This window comes from Chiloscyllium punctatum, chromosome 8 (assembly GCF_047496795.1).
Source record: "Chiloscyllium punctatum isolate Juve2018m chromosome 8, sChiPun1.3, whole genome shotgun sequence".
Classification (NCBI taxonomy): Eukaryota; Metazoa; Chordata; class Chondrichthyes; order Orectolobiformes; family Hemiscylliidae; genus Chiloscyllium; species Chiloscyllium punctatum.
This window is the reverse complement of record NC_092746.1, coordinates 76,819,856-76,838,707: the sequence shown is the minus strand read 5'-3', so window position 1 is coordinate 76,838,707 and position 18,852 is coordinate 76,819,856. Positions and strand designations below refer to the sequence as shown.

Here is an 18,852-nt window from a genome sequence, read left to right as displayed (position 1 = left end):
GTTTGGTTAAGAAAAGTAAGAAAGTATATGTCAGATTTAGACAGCAGAGATCAAGTGAATCCTTAGAAGACAATAAAGGCAGTAGGAGTATACTTAAGATGGAAAACAGGAGGGCAAAAAGGGGACATGAGATAGCTTTGGCAAATAGGGTTAAGGAAAATCCAAAGGGCTTTTACAAATACATTAAGGACAAAAGCGTAACTCGGGAGAGAATAGGGCCCCTCAAAGATCAGCAAGGCAGTCTAAGTGTAGAACCGCAGGAGATGGGGGAGTAACTAAACGAGTATTTTGCATCAGTGTTTACCGTGGAGGAGGACTTGGGTGATGTAGAATGTCAGGAAATAGATGGTGACATCTTGAAAAATGTCCATACTACAGAGGAGGAGGTGCTGGACCTGATCAAGTGTACCCTAGAACTCTATGGGAAACTAGGGAAGTGAATGCTGGGTCCCTTGCAGAGATATTTGTATCATCGAAAAGTCACAGGTGAGGTGCCAGAAGACTGGAGGCTGGTTAATGTGATACCACTATTTAAGAAAAGTGGTACAGACAAGCCAGGGAAATATAGACCAGTGAGCCTGACATTAGTGGTGGGCAAGTTGTTGGAGGGAATCCTGAGGGACGGGATTTACATGTATTTGGAAAGGCAAGGACTGATTTGGGATAGTAAACATGGCTTTGTCATGTCTCACAAACTTGATTGAGTTTTTTTGAAGAAGTAACAAAGAGGATTGATGAGGGCAGAGCAGTGGACGTGATCTATGTGGATTTCAGTAAGGCATTTGACAAGGTTCCACATGGGAGACTGATTAGCAAGGTTAGATCTCATGGAATACAGGGAGATCTAGCCATTTGGATTAGGAACTGACTCAAAGTTAGAAGACAGAGAGGGTTGCTTTTCAGATTGCAGGCCTGTGACCAGTGGAGTGCCACAAGAATTGATGCTAGGTCCACTACTTTTTGTCATTTATATAAATGATTTGGACATGAACATATGAGGTACAGGTAGTAAGTTTGCAGATGACACCAAAACTGGAGGTATAGTGGACAGCGAAGAAGGCTACCTCAGATTACAGCAGGATCTTGATCAGATGGGCCAATGGGCTGAGGAGTGGCAGGTGGAGTTTAATTTAGATAAACGTGAGGTGCTGCATTTTGGAAAAGCAAATCTAAGCAGGAGTTATACACTTAATGATAAGGTCCAAGGGAGTGTTGCTGAACAAAGAAACCTTGGAATGCAGGTTCATAGCTCCTTGAACGTGGAGTCGCAGGTAGATAGGATAGTGAAGATGGCATTTATATGCTTTCCTTTACCGGTCAGAGTATTGAGTATATGAGTTTGGAGGTTATGTTGCAGCTGTACAGGACATTGGTAAGGCCACTGTTGGAATATTGTGTGCAATTCTGGTCTCCTTCCTATCAGAAAGATGTTGTGAAACTTGAAAGGGTTCAGAAAAGATTTACAAGGATGTTGCCAGGTTTGGAGGATTTGAGCTACAGGGAGAGGCTGAACAGGCTGGGGCAGTATTCCCTGCAGCGTCAGAGGTTGAGAGATGACCTTATAGAGGTTTATAAAATCATGAGGGGCGTGGATAGGATAAATAAACAAAGTCTTTTCCCTGGGGTGGGTCAGTCCAGAACTAGAGGGCATAGGTTTAGGGTGAGAGGGGAAATATTTAAAATAGACCTAAGAGGCAATGTTTTCACACAGAGGGTGGTGCATGTATGGAATGAGCTGCCAGAGGAAGTGGTGGAGGCTGGTACAATTGCAGCATTTAAAAGGCATCTGGATGTGTATATGAATAGGAAGGGTTTGGAGGGATATGGGCCAAGTGCTAGCAAATGGGACTAGATTGGGTTGGGATATCTGGTTGGCCTGGATGAGTTGGACTGAAGCATCTGTTTCCGTGCTGTACATCTCTATGACTCTACTATGAGCATTTAAATAAAGAGCCATTAATTTTGCCTTTTTGCCACTGTTCCTCATTTTGATCCTATTTTCTGCTATTTTTCCATGTTCGTGCAGTCTGTCCCTCCAGTCCCAACACCTGGTATCATTAACCAAATAGCTGCTCTGTAATTCTGCCATATCCTTTTTCTTTGTCAGCAATTGGTTCCCTCTCTCAACCCCATGTCCATTCACTGTTCCCTCTCCTTGGAATGTGGCACTTGGTCCAGCCCTGTGCAATAACATCGCGGTTAGAAAATATCCACAGTCCCAACGTGAGCACTTGAGCGCACTGTGTGGGAGGACGTCTGCCCGCCTCCTGTCACACGGCTGGGGGAGGTTGGAGTTCTCCTGCACTCGTGGGGGGGAGATCTTCCGCTGGCTGGATCCGCCAACCCGTGAGGCAGCAACGAAATATCTGTGCGTGAGTAATGCTGTGCTTCAGTTAAAAAAAGGATAATATTGCAGCTTGCACGAATGAAATCTGGAGCGATGGCCGAGCTATATTTCCCAATAATAATGAGTGCATGCTCAATGTGGCGCTAACGATACCCGTTCACTGTTTAATCGATTCCGATCACTTCCACCATACATTGCATGACCACATCCCAGCCCGTGGCAACGTGGGATGTGTGCTCGTTGCTTTGGAAACAATTTGCATCTCTACAATCAGCATTGCGTTGCTTTCTGTGTCTTGGGGAGAGCCGGCCGCAGGTTGGAGCATGGGCTCCGTCTCACCCTCTCTTCCCCTCCTGACACTCACTACTGCCACAGCCAGGACTTTGGGCCTCCACACTCACTGCTCTCTACTTGTCCCTGAAGCCGGTGTCTGTTCAGAAAGGGACAGCAGGGTGAAGGGAGAGAGATCAAGTAAAAACGTGCATGGACCTCACGAATTCAAGAAAAACAGCCAAAAGCATTCGACAATGTAAAATAAATATTTCTGTTTAAATCATACAGTCATACAGCATGGAAACAGGCCCTTAGGTCCAACCAGTCCATGCCAAACATAATCCCAAACTAAACTAGTCCCATCTACCTGCTCCTGATCCATATCAACTCCAAACTTCTCCTATTCATGCACTTATTAAATATCTTTTAAGTGTGTAACTGTACCCACACCCACCACTTCCTCAGGAAGTTCATGCCCCACTCGAACTACCCTCTGTGTAAAAAAACATTGCGCCTCAAGTCTTTTTAAAATCTTTCTCCTCTCACCTCAAAAAAATGTGCCCAGTCGTTTTGAAATTCTCTGTCCTAGGGAAAAGACAGCCATCATTAACTCTATCTATACTTATTATTTTATAAACTTCTCCGAGGTAGCCTCTCAACCTCTTACACTCCAGTGAAAAAAAACCCAGCCTTTCTTTATAGCTCACCTTTCACACCTGGGAACATCCAAGCAAATCTCTAGTAGTAACCTTTCATGATACCTTGAAGATCTAAGGTGCTTGACTCCTGTACGAGAAGGACATTTTGTTTTGAACTGTTGCTGCTGTTGGAAGCCCAATTTAATAGTGCCCAATTTGTGCACGTCATTCTTCCATAAACTGCAGTCTGATAATAAGCAAATAATTTGTTGTAGTGATGTTGTTTGGGGGGGTAAGGATTGGCCCAGACACCAGGGATAACCTATCTACTCCTAAATATAAATTGTGCCAGAAGGTCTTTTATATCTACCACAGAAAGCACATATGGTTAATATCTTGTCTGAAAGAATGGCACCTCTGGCAGTTAATTTAAATTGGCCCAAATGAACTGGAAGCAGCTACTTGCCAGGGCAGTGGGAGGTATTTAAAGAGGACACTGTATATAGATAGAAGTACAAAGAGTGGGACCTCCAAGACTAGGAAATCCTGAATGTCCAGGAGCATAAAGGTTAGGAATTTTTTTTAAAAAGTCTTTTACAGAGTCATAGAGATCTGCAGCATGGAAACAGGTCCTTCAGCCCAAGCTGCCCAGTTTTCACAATTAAGCTGGTCCCATTTTTCTGCGCTTTGGAAGCTACTGATGACTCAATATGGCATAGTCCCTAGAGGAACGGCAGAAATTTTAAAAAGGAAATTGGGAAAGCAAAGAGAGTGCATTAGCAAGTAACATAAGAAAAAAGTAACCAATGTGTTTTCTAATTATATAAAGAGCAAGAGAATAAGTTGGCAAAGAATCAGGCCCATTTAGGACCATAGAGAGAGTGCGTGTGCGTGGAAGTGGAAGACATAGGCACAGTCCTCAATGAATAATTTGCACTGGTTTACACAATAGAAAAGGTGTTGGAGGTATAGACATCAGGATTATTAACTTTGGAATATTAGAAACAATTATTATAGAGAGAAAAGGATTAATAAAGGGTTATGTAAGTTAGCACGCTGAGCTTGAAGGTTTGTTTTCAGATGTTTCGTCACCATGACTAGGCAACATCATCACTGAGAGTCTCTGGTGAAGCGCTGGTGTTATGTCCTGCCTCTCTATTTATAGGTCTTGGTTTCTTCAGGTGGGTGATGTTATTTCTGGTTCTTTTTTTTCAAGGGAAGGTAGATAGGATCTAAATCGATGTGTTTATTGATGGAGATCTGGTTAGAGTGCCATGCTGCCATGCCTCTAAGAATTCTTGTGCGTGTCTTTGTTTCGCCTGTCCTAGGATTTGTGTGTTGTCCCAAAGTGGTGTCTTTCTTTGTCTGTATGTATAGAAACTAGTGACAGTGGGTTGTGTCTTTTGGTGGCCAATTGGTGTTCATGTATCCTGGTGGCAAATTTCCTGCTAGTTTGTCCGATGTAGTGATTTTTATAGTTCTTGCATGGTTTCTTGCAAATGACGTTAGTTTTGCTGGTGGTATCTAATGGATCCTTCAGGTTCATTAGTTACTGTTTAATTGTGTTGGTTGGTTTGTGGGCTACTATGATGCCAAGGGGTCTGAGTAGTCTGGTTTGCATGTGGAATGAACTCCCTGAGGAAGTGATGGATGTGGATACAATTACAATCTGTAAAAGACATTTGGATAGATATATGAGTAGGAAAGGTTTGGAGGGATATGCGCAAGGAGCAGGCAGATGGCAGTAGTTTAGTTTGGGATAATGTTTGACATGGACTGGTTGGACTGAAGGGTCTGTTTCTGTGTTGCATGACTCTATTTGATCTAAAATTGGCTGAAAGGCAGATAGCAGAGGATAATGGTAGAGGGATGTTTCGTGACTTGAAGCATCTTTCTGTTGGGGATCCACAAGGCACGGTGCTAACCCTAACCATTGTTGTTTGTAATATTAATTAATGATTTGTGCTTAAATGTATGGGGTATCATCAAGAGGGTTGTGGGGTAATACAAAAACTGATTAGGGTGATAGTGTGGAGGATAGTCATAAGTTTCAGGAAGATCTCAATAGACTGGACAGGTTGGGCACCGCATTGGCAGGACAGATGGATAAGCTGGTTAAGAAAACATGGGACATGTGTCTTTCTTCACTTAGGTATAGAAGATGAGCACAAATTTATATTGGAACATGTTTTTTGATCTCAGAAGAGCCAGGAGGAGACATGAGAAGTTGTTGGTGGATAGGATCAGGGTAAACCCAAAGGCTTTCTATAGGTATTTAAGGAATAAAAGAATGACTAGAGTAAGATTAGGGCCAATCAAGGATAGTAGTGGGAAGTTGTGTGTGGAGTCAGAGGAGATAGGGGAAGCACTAAATGAATATTTTTCGACAATATTCACTGTAGAAAACGACAATGTTGTCAAGGAGAATACTGAGATACAGGCTACTAGACTAGGTGGGATTGAGACTCACAAGGAAGAGGTACTAGAAATCCTGCAGATTGTGAAAATAGATAAGTCCCCTGGGCCAGATGGGATTTATCCTAGGATCCTCTGGGAAACCAGGGAGGAGATTGCCGAGCCTTTGACATTGATCTTTAAATTGTCACTGTCTACAGGAATAGTGCCAGAAGACTGGAGGATAGCAAATGTGGTTCCCCTGTTCAAGAAGGGGAGTAGAGACAACCCTGGTAATTATAGACCAGTGAGCCTTACTTCAGTTGTTGGTAAAGTGTTGGAAAAGGTTATAAGAGATAGGATTTATAATCATCTAGAAAAGAATAATTTGATTAGGGATAGTCAGCACGGTTTTGTGAAGGGTAGGTCATGCCTCACACACCTTATTGAATTCTTTGAGAAGGTGACCAAACAGGTAGATGAGAGTAAACCGGTTGATGTGGTGTATATCGATTTCAGCAAGGCATTTGATAAGGTTCCCCACAGTAGGCTATTGTACAAAATGCGGAGGAATGGGATTGTGGGAGATATAGCAGTTTGGATCAGTAATTGGCTTGCTGAAAGAAGACAGAGGGTAGTGGTTGATGGGAAATGTTCATCCTGGAGTCCAGTTACTAGTGGTTTACCACAAGACAGAGGGTCCACTGCTGTTCGTCATTTTTATAAATGACCTGGATGAGGGCGTAGAAGGGTGGGTTAGTAAATTTGCAGATGACACTAAGGTTGGTGGAGTTGTGGATAGTGATGAAGGATGTTGTAGGATACAGAGAGACATGGACAAGCTGCAGAGCTGGACTGAGAAGTGGCAAATGCAGTTTAATGCGGACAAGCGTGAGGTGATTCACTTTGGTTGGAGTAACCGGAATGCAAAGTACTGGGCTAATGGTAAGATTCTTGATAGTGTAGATGAGCAGAGAGATCTCTGTGCAGGTACACAGATCCTTGAAAGTTGCCACCCAGGTTGACAGGGTTGTTAAAAAGGCATACAGTGTTTTAGTTTTTATTAATAGAGGGATCGAGTTCCGGAACCATGAGGTTATGCTACAGCTGTACAAAACTCTGGTGCGGCCGCACTTGGAGTATTGTGTACAGTTCTGGTCACCACATTATAAGAAGGATGTGGAAGCTTTGGAAAGGGTGCAGAGGAGATTTACTAGGATGTTGCCTGGTATGGAGGGAAGGTCTTACGAGGAAATGCTGAGGGACTTGAGGCTGTTTTCATTGGAGAGAAGAAGGTTGAGAGATGATTTAATAGAGACATATAAGATGATCAGAGGGTTAGACAGAGTGGACAGGGAGACCCTTTTTCCAAGAATGGTGACGGCGAGCACGAGGGGGCATAGCTTTAAATTGAGGGGTGATAGATATAGGACAGATGTCAGAGGTGGTTTCTTTACTCAGAGAGTAGTAAGGGTATGGAATGCTTTGCCGGCAACGGTAGTAGATTCACCAACTTTAAGTACATTTAAGTCGTCATTGGACAAACATATGGACGTACATGGAATAGTGTAGGTTAGATTGGCTTCAGATTGGATTAGTGGTGCTGGAAGAGCACAGCAGTTCAGGCAGCATCCAACGAGCAGCGAAATCAACGTTTCGGGCAAAAGCCCTTCATCAGGAGGGCCCTTCCTGATGAAGGGCTTTTGCCCGAAACGTTGATTTTGCTGCTCGTTGGATGCTGCCTGAACTGCTGTGCTCTTCCAGCACCACTAATCCAGTATTTGATTTTCAGCATCTGCAGTCATTGTTTTTACCTTGTTGGCTTCAGATTGGTATGACAGGTCGGCGCAACATCGAGGGCTGAAGGGCCTGTACTGTGCTGTAATGTTCTAGAGATTGTGATAGAGCCCACTGTGGAATTTGAGGATGTGTATTGTGGCAGACTTGATTAGGGAGCTTACCCTGGGACCAGTGACTATAATATGACCCAATTCAACCTGCAGTTTGAGAGGGAGAAACTGGAATCAGATGTACAGGTTGATCACAAAGCGTGTTTTGTCAGCACAAATTGGTTATAACGCGATTGATGAATTGTGGGCGTTGTTTGGATAGCGCAAACTTTCTACTGAACTGGGTATACTGATTTTCTATTAGTGATTTTCTACAGTGCAAGGTTGCAGAGCAGCACAACTGTCACTTTGTAGCAGAATGACCTGTAATGTTATTACATTCGAGTAAAGGTAACTACAAAAACATGAGGGAGGGGTTGGTCACAGCTGATTGGACAGGGTGCCTAGTAGGGAAAGTGGTGGATACTTCAGGAGGCACAGCAGAAATTCATCCCAAGGAAGAAGAAACATACTATTGGGAGGATGAGGAGAAAGTGAGGACTGCAGATGCTGGAGATCAGAGCTGAAAATGTGTTGCTGGAAAAGCGCAGCAGGTCAGGCAGCATCCAAGGAACAGGAGAATCGACGTTTCGGGCATAAGCCCTTCTTCAGGAACCTTTCTGAAACGTTGATTCTCCTGTTCCTTGGATGCTGCCTGACCTGCTGCGCTTTTCCAGCAACACATTTTCAGCTCGTATCGGGAGGATGAGGCAACCATGCTGACAAGGGAAGTCAGGGACAGTGTAAAAGCAAAAGATAAAACATACATTGTAGTGAAGATTAGTGGGAAGCCAGAGGATTAGGAAGCTTTTAAAAACCAGCAGAGAGGGAACAACAAACAGTAAGGGGTAGAAGATAAAATATGAGGGAAAGCTAGCTAGTAATATAAAAGAAGATTGCAAGAGGTTTTTTTTAGGTTTCTAAGAGTTAATAGCAAGGCAAGAATGGACATTGGACCACTTGAAAATGAGACTGGAGAAGTAGTAATGGGGAACAAAGAAATGGCAGAGGAATTGAATAGGTATTGTGCATGTTTTCACAGTAGAAGACACAGGCAGCACACCAGAACTTCGAGAGTTGAGGGTAGAATTGAATGTAATGGCCATCACTAAGGAGAAGGTGCTGGGGAAGCTGAAAGGTCTGGACTTAGATAAAACATCTGGACCAGATGAACTACAACCCAGAGTTTTGAAGAAGATGGCTGTGGAGACTGTAGAGGCAGTAGTGGTATTCTTTCAGGAATCACTGACATCAGGGAGGATTCCAGAGGACTGGGAAATGGCTAATGTATTACTCCTGTTTAAGAAGGGAGGGAGGCAGAAGTCCATAAACTATAGGCTGGTTAGCGTCCATGATAAAGGATGAGATTAAGGAGTATTTAGAAGTGAAATGTAAAATAAGGTTGAGTTAGCACGGTTTTGCCAAGGGGAGTTCATGCCTGACAAATCTGTTAGAAATCTTTGAGGAGATAATGAGCAAATTAGACAAAGGAGAGGCAGTGGACATGATCTATTTGGATTTCCAGAAAACCTTTGACAAGAGGCTTTACAGGAGGTTGCTCAATAAGATAAGAGCCCATGGTGTTTCAGGATAAGGTACTGGCAAGGATAGGGGAATAGCTATTTGGTAGAAGGCAGAGATTGGAGATAAAGGAATCTTTCTCAGGATGGCAGCTGGTGGCTAGTGAAATTCCTTAGGGGTCGCTATTGGGACCACAACTATTCACGTTATTCGTTAATGATCTGGACAAAAACTGAATTGTCGGAAAGTTTTGCGGATGATACAAAGGTAAGTGGAGGGACAGGAAATGCTAAGGAAGCAGGAGACCGCAGAGGAACTTGACTGGCTCAGAGAATGGGCAACGAAGTAGTAGGTGGAATACAATGTGGATAAGTATGAGGTTGTGCACTTTGGTAGGAAGATTGGAGGTGTAGACTATTTTCTGTATAGAGAAAGACTTTGGAAATCAGAAGCATGAAGGGACTTGAGAGTACTAGGTCAGGTTCTCTAAGTTTAATACGCAGATTCATTTGGCAATTAGGAAGGCAAATGCAATGTTAGAATTCTGTTCAAGAGGGCTAGAATACAAAAGCAGAGATTTATTGCTGAGGCTGTGTAAGGCTCTGGTTACTTAGCATTTCAAATATAGTTAACAGTTTTGTGCCCTGTGTCTTAGAAAGCATATGCTGACGTTGGAGGGGTCCAGAGGCAATTCACAAGACTGATCCTGGAATGAAGAGCTTGTCATATGAGGAGCGATTGAGGACTCTAGGTCTCTAAGAAGGATGAGGGGGAATCTGATTGAAATTTACAGATTACTGCGAGGCCTGTATAGTGTGGATGTGGGTAAGATGTTTCCAGTAGTAGGAGACAGTAGGACCTGAGGGTACAGCCACAAAGTGAAGGGAGAACCATTTAGACCTGAGATGAGGAATTTCTTCAGTCAGAGGGTGATTAATCTATGGAACTCATGGCCCAGAGGGTTGTGGAGGCCAAATCATAGAGACATACAGCACGGAAACAGACCCTTCAGTCCAACTTGTCCATACCAACCAGGTGTCCTAAACTGAACTAGTCCCATTTCAATGACACTCAATCTCTAACTTATACTCATTCACGAATTCTCGTTGAAAGTTTCACAATGCTCACTCTCTAGTTCATACTGAATATCTAGCTCACACTTATTATCTTGCTTACACTCTGTAACTAATTCATACTCGGTCTCTCACTCATAATGAATGTTTTAGTTATGCTCTGTTCCCCACTCACTGTCTGTGAAAGAGTTACCCAGATCATCCCACTAACCCAGCCCTAACTCCCAGTCCTCAAACTTTGTCACTTTAAACATATACTTAGCTTTCATTTGAAACCTCCCATGGAATCCACCTCCACTACCCTCCCAGGCAGCGCATTCCAATTCCTAACAACTCTCTGAGTAAAGAAGTTTCTCTTCCTCTCATGCCTAGCTCTCTTGCTGACAATCCAAAAATTGTGATCCCAGTTACTGACATACCATGTAGTGGAAATGGAATAGCCTCCTTTATTCTGTCAAAATTGTTCATGATTTTTGAATACGTCCATAAAGCCACTGAGTGTTTTTAAGATAGGTTCTTGATTGTTAAGAACAGGGTTTATATCTGATCTAATCTCCACCTGATCTAATGGTAGAGCAAAGTCAATGGGCTGAATGGCCTAATTCTGCTCCTGTATCTTTAAGATCTTTTGGAAATATATTTAATGCTGGTTAGGTCTTAGCGAGTTTTAAGAGGATTTGTAGCTCAGGAGGAGGTTCTGGATGTAGGCTTGCTCGCTGAGCTGAACATTCATTTCCAAAAGTTTCATCACCCTATTAGGTAATATTTTCAATGGGCCTCCAGGTGAAGCAGTGCTGCTGATTCCTGCTTTCTATTTACATGTTTGGGCTTCTGTGGGTTAGTGATGCCATTTCCTGTGGTGATGTCATTTTCTGTTCTTTTTGTCAGGGGGTGGTAGATGGTGTTTAACTCGATGTGTTTGTTGATAGAATTCCAGTTGGAATGCCATGCTTCTAGGAATTCTTGTGCGTGTCTCTGTTTGGCTTGTCCAAGGATGGATGTGTTGTCCCAGTTGAAGTGGTGTCCTTCCTCATCTGTATGTAAGGATATTGGTGAGAGAGGGTCATATCGTTTTGTGGCTAGTTGATGTTCATATATCCTGGTGGTTAGTTTTCTGCCCGTTTGTCCAAAGTAGTGTTTGTTACAGTTCTTGCACGGTATTTTGTAAATGACATTAGTTTTGCTTGTTGTCTGTATAGGGCCTTTCAAGTTCATTAGCTGCTGTTTTAGTGTGTTCGTGGATTTGTGGGCTACCATGATGCCAAGGGATCTGAATAGTCTGGCAGTCATTTCTGAGATGTCTTTGATGTAGGGGAGAGTGGCTAGGGTTTCTGGATGTGTTTTGTCTGCTTGTTTGGGTTTGTTGCTGAGAAATCGGCAGACTGTGTTCATTGGGTACCTATTCTTTTTGAATACAGGGTATAGGTGATTTTCCTCAGTTCTGCGTAGTTCCTCTGTGCTGCAGTGTGTATTGGCTCATTAAAATAATGTTCTGATGCAGTTTCATTTGTGGATGTTGGAATGATTGCTTCTTTAGTTCAATATTTGGTCTGTCTATGTTGTTTTCCTGTAGATACTGGTTTGAAGTTCCCCATTGGCTGTTCGTTCTACTGTGACATCTAAGAATGGCAGTTTGTTGTTGTTTTCCTCCTCTTTAGTGAATTTTATGCCAGTAAGGGTATTCTTGGTGGTCTTGAAGGTTTCCTCTAATTTGTTTCGTTCAGTGATGACAAATGTGTCATCCAGCAGACCCAAAGTTTGGGTTGGGTGATTGGCAAAGCCTTTGCTAAGAACCCTGATATCGGAGATCCCATGTTTGTTCTGTTGGTTTGTCTGTAGCTTTTGTTGTTGAAGGTGAAGTGGATGGTAAGGCATTGGTCCACTAGCTTAACAATACTGTCCTTGGTGATGAAGTTGGTAGTGTTTGGTGTATGTGTCTTTGGGTCTTCTAATAGTGTAGTCAGTGTTTCCTTGGCTAGGTTAATGCTGATTGATGTAAACAGGGCTGTTACATCAAAGGAGACCATTATTTCATCCTCTTCTATCTTAGTGTCTTTGGTCTTCAGGACTTCTTGGGTAGAGTGGATGGAATGGTGTGAGCCTTCTACTGAGTGTTTTAGTCTTTGGTTTAGCTCCTTGGCCAATCTGTAAGTTGGTGTTCCAGGTAGTGAGACTATGGGTCTGAGGGGGGCTCCTGGTTTGTGAATTTTGGGTAATCCGCAGAAGCGTGGTGTGTTGGATCCGTCTGTTTTCATTTTTTTAGAAGTCGGTCTTATTTATTTCTTCAGATTTCTGAAGTTTTTTGAGTAGTGTTGTGATTCGTTTCTCTAGTTGTAGGGTTGGATCTATCGCCAATAGTTGGTAAATGTTGGTATCTGCAAGTAGTGCATTCGCTTTTTCAATGTAGTCTCTTCGATTTAGAATGACTGTCAAGCGTCCTTGTCTGCAGGTAGAATAACAATGTTTTTATCTTTTTTAGTCTTTCCAGTGCTTTCCTTTCTTGTGTATTGAGTGTGTTTCCTTCCTTTTTTCTGCTTAATGTTGGTGCAGCTACTTATCTGATAATTTGCTGGGTTTCTTCTATGAGTTGGTTGTCTTTTAGTGTTGTTTCTAATGCTGCTAAGAAATCTTTCTTGTCCGTATCCTGGAAGTTTTAATTTACTAATTTACTTAATTTTCTCATGTCTGTTAAGAGTTGGTCAGATAAGTTTTTTTATCCATGCTTCTGTGTTGTCAGTGTTGCTACTTTATGTAAGTTTGTCTAGTTTGTTTCTTCAGGTCTAGTTTTTTTCATTTTCTGTGTTTGTCGCTTTCTAATATCTATGGCTTGCTGTACTGTGTCTGTCTATTCATGGTCTGTTGCATGAGTGAATAAAGATTTTTGGTGCAAAATTTCCTGGTTATATTTATGGAGACTGTTGTGGTTAGGTCTCAACTCGAGGGCTGTTTTCAGTTTTGGTCACCATGTTATAGGAGGGATGTGATTGCATTAGAGAGGGAGCAGAGGAGATTACACTGCCTGGAAATGGAGGGTCTGAGCTAGGAGAAAAGATTGGATAGGCTATTATTGATTTCCTTGGAGCAACAACATTTGAGAGAGGACTTAATGGAAGTGTACAAGATTATGCGGGGCATGACAGAGTGCTTAGGAAGGAAATCTTTGTCCTTAGTGGAGGGTCAGTCATTGGGGCATAGATATAAGGTTAAGAGGAAGAGAATTCTTTTCACTGAGGGTGGTGAGAGTCTCGATCTTACTGCCAGAAAAGGCAATTAAGTCAGGAACTCTTGTAACCCTTAAACACTATTTGAAGGTTTGTTTATTGGTTCACTCAGTCAGCTGGGCAGCTTGTTTGTGATGCAGAGTGACACCAACAGCATAGGTTCAATTCCTGTACCAGGAGAGATTACCATGAAGGTTCCTCCTTCTTGACCTCTCCCTTTGCCTGAGGCATGGTGACCCTCAGGTAAAGCACAAGTCGTTGCCTCTTTCTAAAGCGAGAGCAGCCCTGTGGTCCTCTAGAATTATGGAAATTATTTAGATATTCACTTGCTTTGCCATAAACTTCAGGGTTATGTGCCAATTCTGTACAGTGGAATGGTGTAGTTAGATATTTATTGATTATCTTAACACTAGTGTGTTCTACGGCGTAAACCCAATGATTGGCCTTGTTCTGTGCTCGAAACATAAGTCTATGAGAATCAATGTGGTTTTATTCATGGGAAATTGTGAGTTGGCAGACTCAGTGGATCGCTTTGAGAATGTAACTAGAAGCTGGAAAAAGTGGAGCCAGTAGATGTAATGTATTTAGATTTCCAATGAGATGCCAGAGATGACTGGCCAACTGGCAGGAAACCAAGAATCAAAATACATGGATCATTTTCAGATTGGCAAACTGCAAAAATTAGAGTACTACAGGATTCACTGCTGGAGTGTCAACTATTTGCAACCTGTACGAATAATTTAGTTTGAGGAGTCATCTGTACTCCAGCCAAAATTGAAGATGATGGACAGATGGGTAGGAAAGCATGTTTTGAGGAAGAAACAGATAATCTGCAAAGTCACATAAATAGATTAAATGACTGAGCATGAATTAAGCAGATGCAGTACACTGTGGGGAAAATGCATGGTTGTCCACTTTAGCAGGAAGAATGGAAAAAGCAGAATATTACTTAATTGGAGACAGACTGCAGAATGTTGTGCTACTGGGGAATATGAGTGTCCTTGTATATGAATTACAATAAGCAGCTTACAACAACTAATTTGGAAGATAAATGAAATGTCAGCCTTTCTTTTGTAAGAGGGTTTGGAGTATTAGAGAAGGGTGGCTATACTTGTACAATGCAGCGGTGAAACTGCCCCGAGACTGTTGTGTACAACAGCTTTCTTAGTTAAGCAAGAGGTTTGCATTGAAAACAGTTCAGACAAGGTCACACGGCTGTGGACAAAACAGACACTAACCACTCTCGACCTGTTAATTTTACTTCTGTTCAATAGAAAGTAGAACCAATTACGAAGTCAAATGGTTATTTAGAACAATGGCTAAATTCTGCTTGACTGGCAGTGATGACCCAATTGGATTTTAGTAAGCCATATAACATGCTTTGGGGTCAGTTAGCTCAGTTGGCTGAATGGCTTGGTTACAATGGGGGTGGGGTGTCAATTCTTACAAGGGCTGAGGTTACCAATATAGTTCCGCCTTCTCAATCTTGATCCTTGCCTGAGGTATGGTCACCCTCCGATTAAACTCATCACCAGACATCTCTCTCTAATAAGACAGCATCCCTATGGTCCTCTGGGACTATGGTCATGTTACCTTTACCAATACTATGTGATAACTTTAACTTCCAAAATGCTTTTAACAAACTTTATTGTAAAAGGCAATTAATTAAACTCAAATCAATGAAGATTTAGGGGAAATCATAAGAACATATAAGAAACGTATTAATAAAGCAGTCATATTGGGACAGTTGGTGGTGGAAGTACTGAGTGAAATGTCTCAGCTTACAGTTTCTATTTCAGAGACTTGATGCAAATTGATATCCTCTGCAAATATGATTAATCTTGGAAAGACAGTGAAATTGGAAAGACCAGCTGAGAAATAACTGAAAAAGATATACAAGTTGGCAGAAGAATGCCAGATGAAGTTTCATGTGGTTGTGTAAAGTGCAACATATGCGAAAGAGAAAATAATGAACTCTGTTCAGTTCTAGTGCTGAATATATCGAATCAGTGTATAGCAGCAATTAACATACCTCATCGGATGTTGAACTGCACAATGAAGCAATAGAATGCATTTTAATCTCCAATAATGCTGGGTGCTGGTTGTCATAAATTCTATAGTTCCTGAATAGCAAACCTAATTAAAAGAGAAAGTTAGAAGACAGTGTAGAGAAGAGCTAAGGGATTGATGCTGACCAACAGGAACAAATTGAGGAGATGATGGAGAATCTTACTCTGTTCACTGAAGAGGTATTCATGGATACTTACAAATTTATTTGACTATAGGAAAGGCTTATATTAAACTAACTGTAGATTTAAAAATTGGTAACAAGTTTAATCAAAGAAAGGGCTAATTTAGGGCAGACATTGGGAAACCATACGGATTGATCAGAGAGAATATAATCAATCACAAAAACTTTAATCTTTTTCAAGAACATTTTAACTGCTGTTGTGGGAGAGGTGTTTTGTTTGCTGCCACAGCTGCAATGATTGCTGGCTTAGTGTTGGAGAGAAATGCTTGAGGGTTGCTTAAACTGTGATTCCAGTTTGGTTTGGTCAATGATTATAGTCTTTTAGTTGACCTGCTTTGCTAAGGTGCTTGTGTGTCTTTTACAGGTTGGCAAGAGTTTTGAACATTGTTTCCTACTTGTGGTAAATGAAAACATGGAAAGTCCAGCCCAAGTTGCAAAAGGAAAAGGGGTACGGAAAGCAAGGCTTCCATCTGTTAAGACTTCATTCAACAATCCTTACAGTATAGAATGGATACCCTTGGAAAGGAATATCATGACATTTATCCTGGAAAATCTAACAAAAGCATTTCAAGAGACTGGCTTGTGCAAAGTTGAACCTATTGTAAAGCCCAGGAAACCAAAACCTTCCACGGCATCAAGAAGTCAAGCAGAGAGAAATATGGAGGGGAATATTGGAGAAAGTGAAGATCAACAGGAGACTGAAGAGGTCAAAGAATTGAAGGAAGAGCATGTGATGATCAGTATTCAAGAACCTAAACAAGGATGGACTAATGTGGAGCTCAGGAAACAGTTGGCAATTGGGATCAACGAGGTTACTCGGGCTTTGGAGAGAGATATGTTGTGTTTGGTTCTGGTGTGTAAATCAGTGAAACCTCCTTTGATGACTCATCATCTCATCCAATTGAGTGTGAGCCGGCAGGTCCCTGCATGCCAAGTTCCCCACCTGAGTGAAACAGTGGCACCAGTGCTTGGTCTGAAATCTGTACTTGCATTGGGATTTAAAAAGAATTCAGAAGCTTTTACTGAGATGGTTAATGCTATTACTCCACAAGTACCTCCTTTAAATGTTTCATGGATACAGCAAAATATGGTAGTTGTAAATGCTGAAGAACTGGACACAAAAGTGGAAGATTGCACTGGTGAAATTCCAAAGCTTGAAGTAACGGAGACTGCACTTCCCCAAAGTCAAAAGCGTAAATTCAATGAAGTGTCATCAAATGATACTCCAACGAGCAAAGCAATAGGGGTGACATTGCTGCCTCTGAAAGTAAAGAAGATAGTTCCAAATCCAAATAAAATTCGAAAGCCAAAAAGGAATAAGAAAAATAAGTAAACATCAGATTGTGGAAACTTAAATGTATACAACTCATTTGTTGGTTAGTATCTGTTGACTGAAAAGATCAATCAAAGGTGTCAATTCTTCATCAGAGCTGTTGTAAATTTCAGATTATAAAGGGATGGAATAAAGACTGACTTGTCAAAGTTCTCAAATATTTAATGTACCAGCTTGTTAAAACAAGCAGATTTAAAATTGTGTTACTCTTTTATTTTAAGTCCTACATGGGATCTAAGCGTGACTGATAAGGTTAGCATTTGTGACCCATTCCTAGCTGTCCTTGAAAGGTGGTGTTGAGTTGACTTCTTAAACTGCTGCAAAATTATTATATACAGTTATATCCACAGTGCTATTAGGAAGGAAATTGACAGGTTTTGAACCAAGAATCCTAGCCATTTGACGGATTGGTTTTATAATTGTATAGTTGCTGGGCAGTACAGAACTTGAGTATTGCTGAAAGAAAAGAGACATTGTCAATACTTTTATTCTGAGGGTAGAACTATAATAATAACCAATCCCAAAGTGAACAAGATTTTACAGTTTAATTAATATTAAAAGATTCTTGCATTGCTGGCTCGACCATCATTTGTTAGGAGACCTTGTCCATGAAGCACAAAAGCCAGAATTCAAGTTCAGTGGGTAATATGGAATCATAGAGTCATAGAGATGTACAGCATGGAAACAGACTCTTTGATCTAACCTGTCCATGCCGACCAGATGTTGGGCTTTATTTCAAACAAAATGCAGTATAAAGTTGAGAGTTGAATAAAACTATGGAAGAAACCAGGTGGACACAGCTGGAATACTGATGATGGGTTTGCCCCTCATCTAAGTAAGTAAATACTGGCATTGGAGGCTGTCCAGAAAATGTTTACTTGGTTGTCACCGGGCTTTTTAGAGGGACTTTCAGGAGAAGTTGAATAGATTGGGTCTAAACTCAGTGGAATTTAGAAGAATAAGAAGTGACCTTATTGAAACATGCAAGATCGTTGTAGGACTTTACAGGGTAGATGTGGAGAGGTTGGTTCCCATTGTGGGATGGTCTACGATCAGAGAGCATAATCTGAGAATAAAGGATTGCACATTTTTGATAAAGAGATGAAGAGGAATTTCTTCTCTTGAAGGTTGTGAACCTGCGAAATTCTTTACCACTGAGATCTGTTAAGGGCCAGGTCATCAAGTATATTCAAGGCTGTGATAGATTTGTAGTCAGCCAAGGAATCAAAGATTATGGAAAAAAGGCAGAAGTTGAGAATTATCAAATCAGTAATAATATTATTGATATTATCAGATCTTATTGGGCTGAATGGCCTACTATGGCCTTATGATTGTAGAGATATTGCCATGGAGAAAGCTAACTGTTCCTTGGTGCTCTCAAAATATTTATTTAAAGTTGGTAGTTCAAGGTGTTCAATGGGGAATGCACCAAGGAATGACTGTCCCTTCAAGCATTTGTTAATTGAAAATGTGTGAACATGTTCTCTCTGTTTGCAAAATAAAGCCCTGTATGTAGCTTCTACATGTAAATGAGTCTCATTGTGAACCAGACTGAAACTTAAAATGGTTGTTTGTGCTTAAAATTACACGATCAGGATTGTTGAGCGAGTGTTTTCCAATAGTTGAATCATCAGCTGTATGACTGACCTACTGGTGATGACCTTGTTCTGAGATTTGTAACTTTGACCATGATGGCAGCACCCTGTTTGTGGAGGACATCACTTGTGCTGCTAATGCATTATTCACTTTTAAAATCTTTAGTTTTACCTGTTCTTCAAATCGTTTTGAGATACCTAATCTCTGGTAAAAGGGTGCTGTACAGTGGTGGGTTTCGGCCCATTCATGAGTTTGTGATCAGGAAAGCCATTATCTCATCACCACAGGGAGTGGAGTGTCTTATTTCCCCCTCCAA

General features: G+C 41.5%; 1 protein-coding gene across 2 annotated transcripts; it reads left to right on the top strand.

Annotated features, from left to right (window-relative positions):
* Positions 1 to 2,249: 2,249 nt before the first annotated feature.
* rpp38 (ribonuclease P/MRP 38 subunit) lies at positions 2,250 to 18,462 on the top strand. Of its 2 annotated transcripts, none has more exons than XM_072575827.1 (2): positions 2,250 to 2,368; positions 15,972 to 18,462. In XM_072575827.1, the coding sequence occupies exon 2, from the start codon at positions 16,020 to 16,022 to the stop codon at positions 16,938 to 16,940; it is 921 nt and encodes a 306-aa protein (XP_072431928.1). In that variant the 5' UTR covers positions 2,250 to 2,368; positions 15,972 to 16,019; the 3' UTR covers positions 16,941 to 18,462. The 2 variants fall into 2 exon arrangements, with proteins under 2 accessions (XP_072431928.1, XP_072431929.1); XM_072575828.1 differs by having other exon boundaries at positions 2,294 to 2,372.
* The last annotated feature ends 390 nt before the right edge of the window (positions 18,463 to 18,852 follow it).

Coding starts and splice junctions, on each gene's coding strand:
- rpp38 (XM_072575827.1), top strand. CDS start 16,020: ATGGAAAGTCCAGCCCAAGTTGCAAAAGGAAAAGGGGTACGGAAAGCA.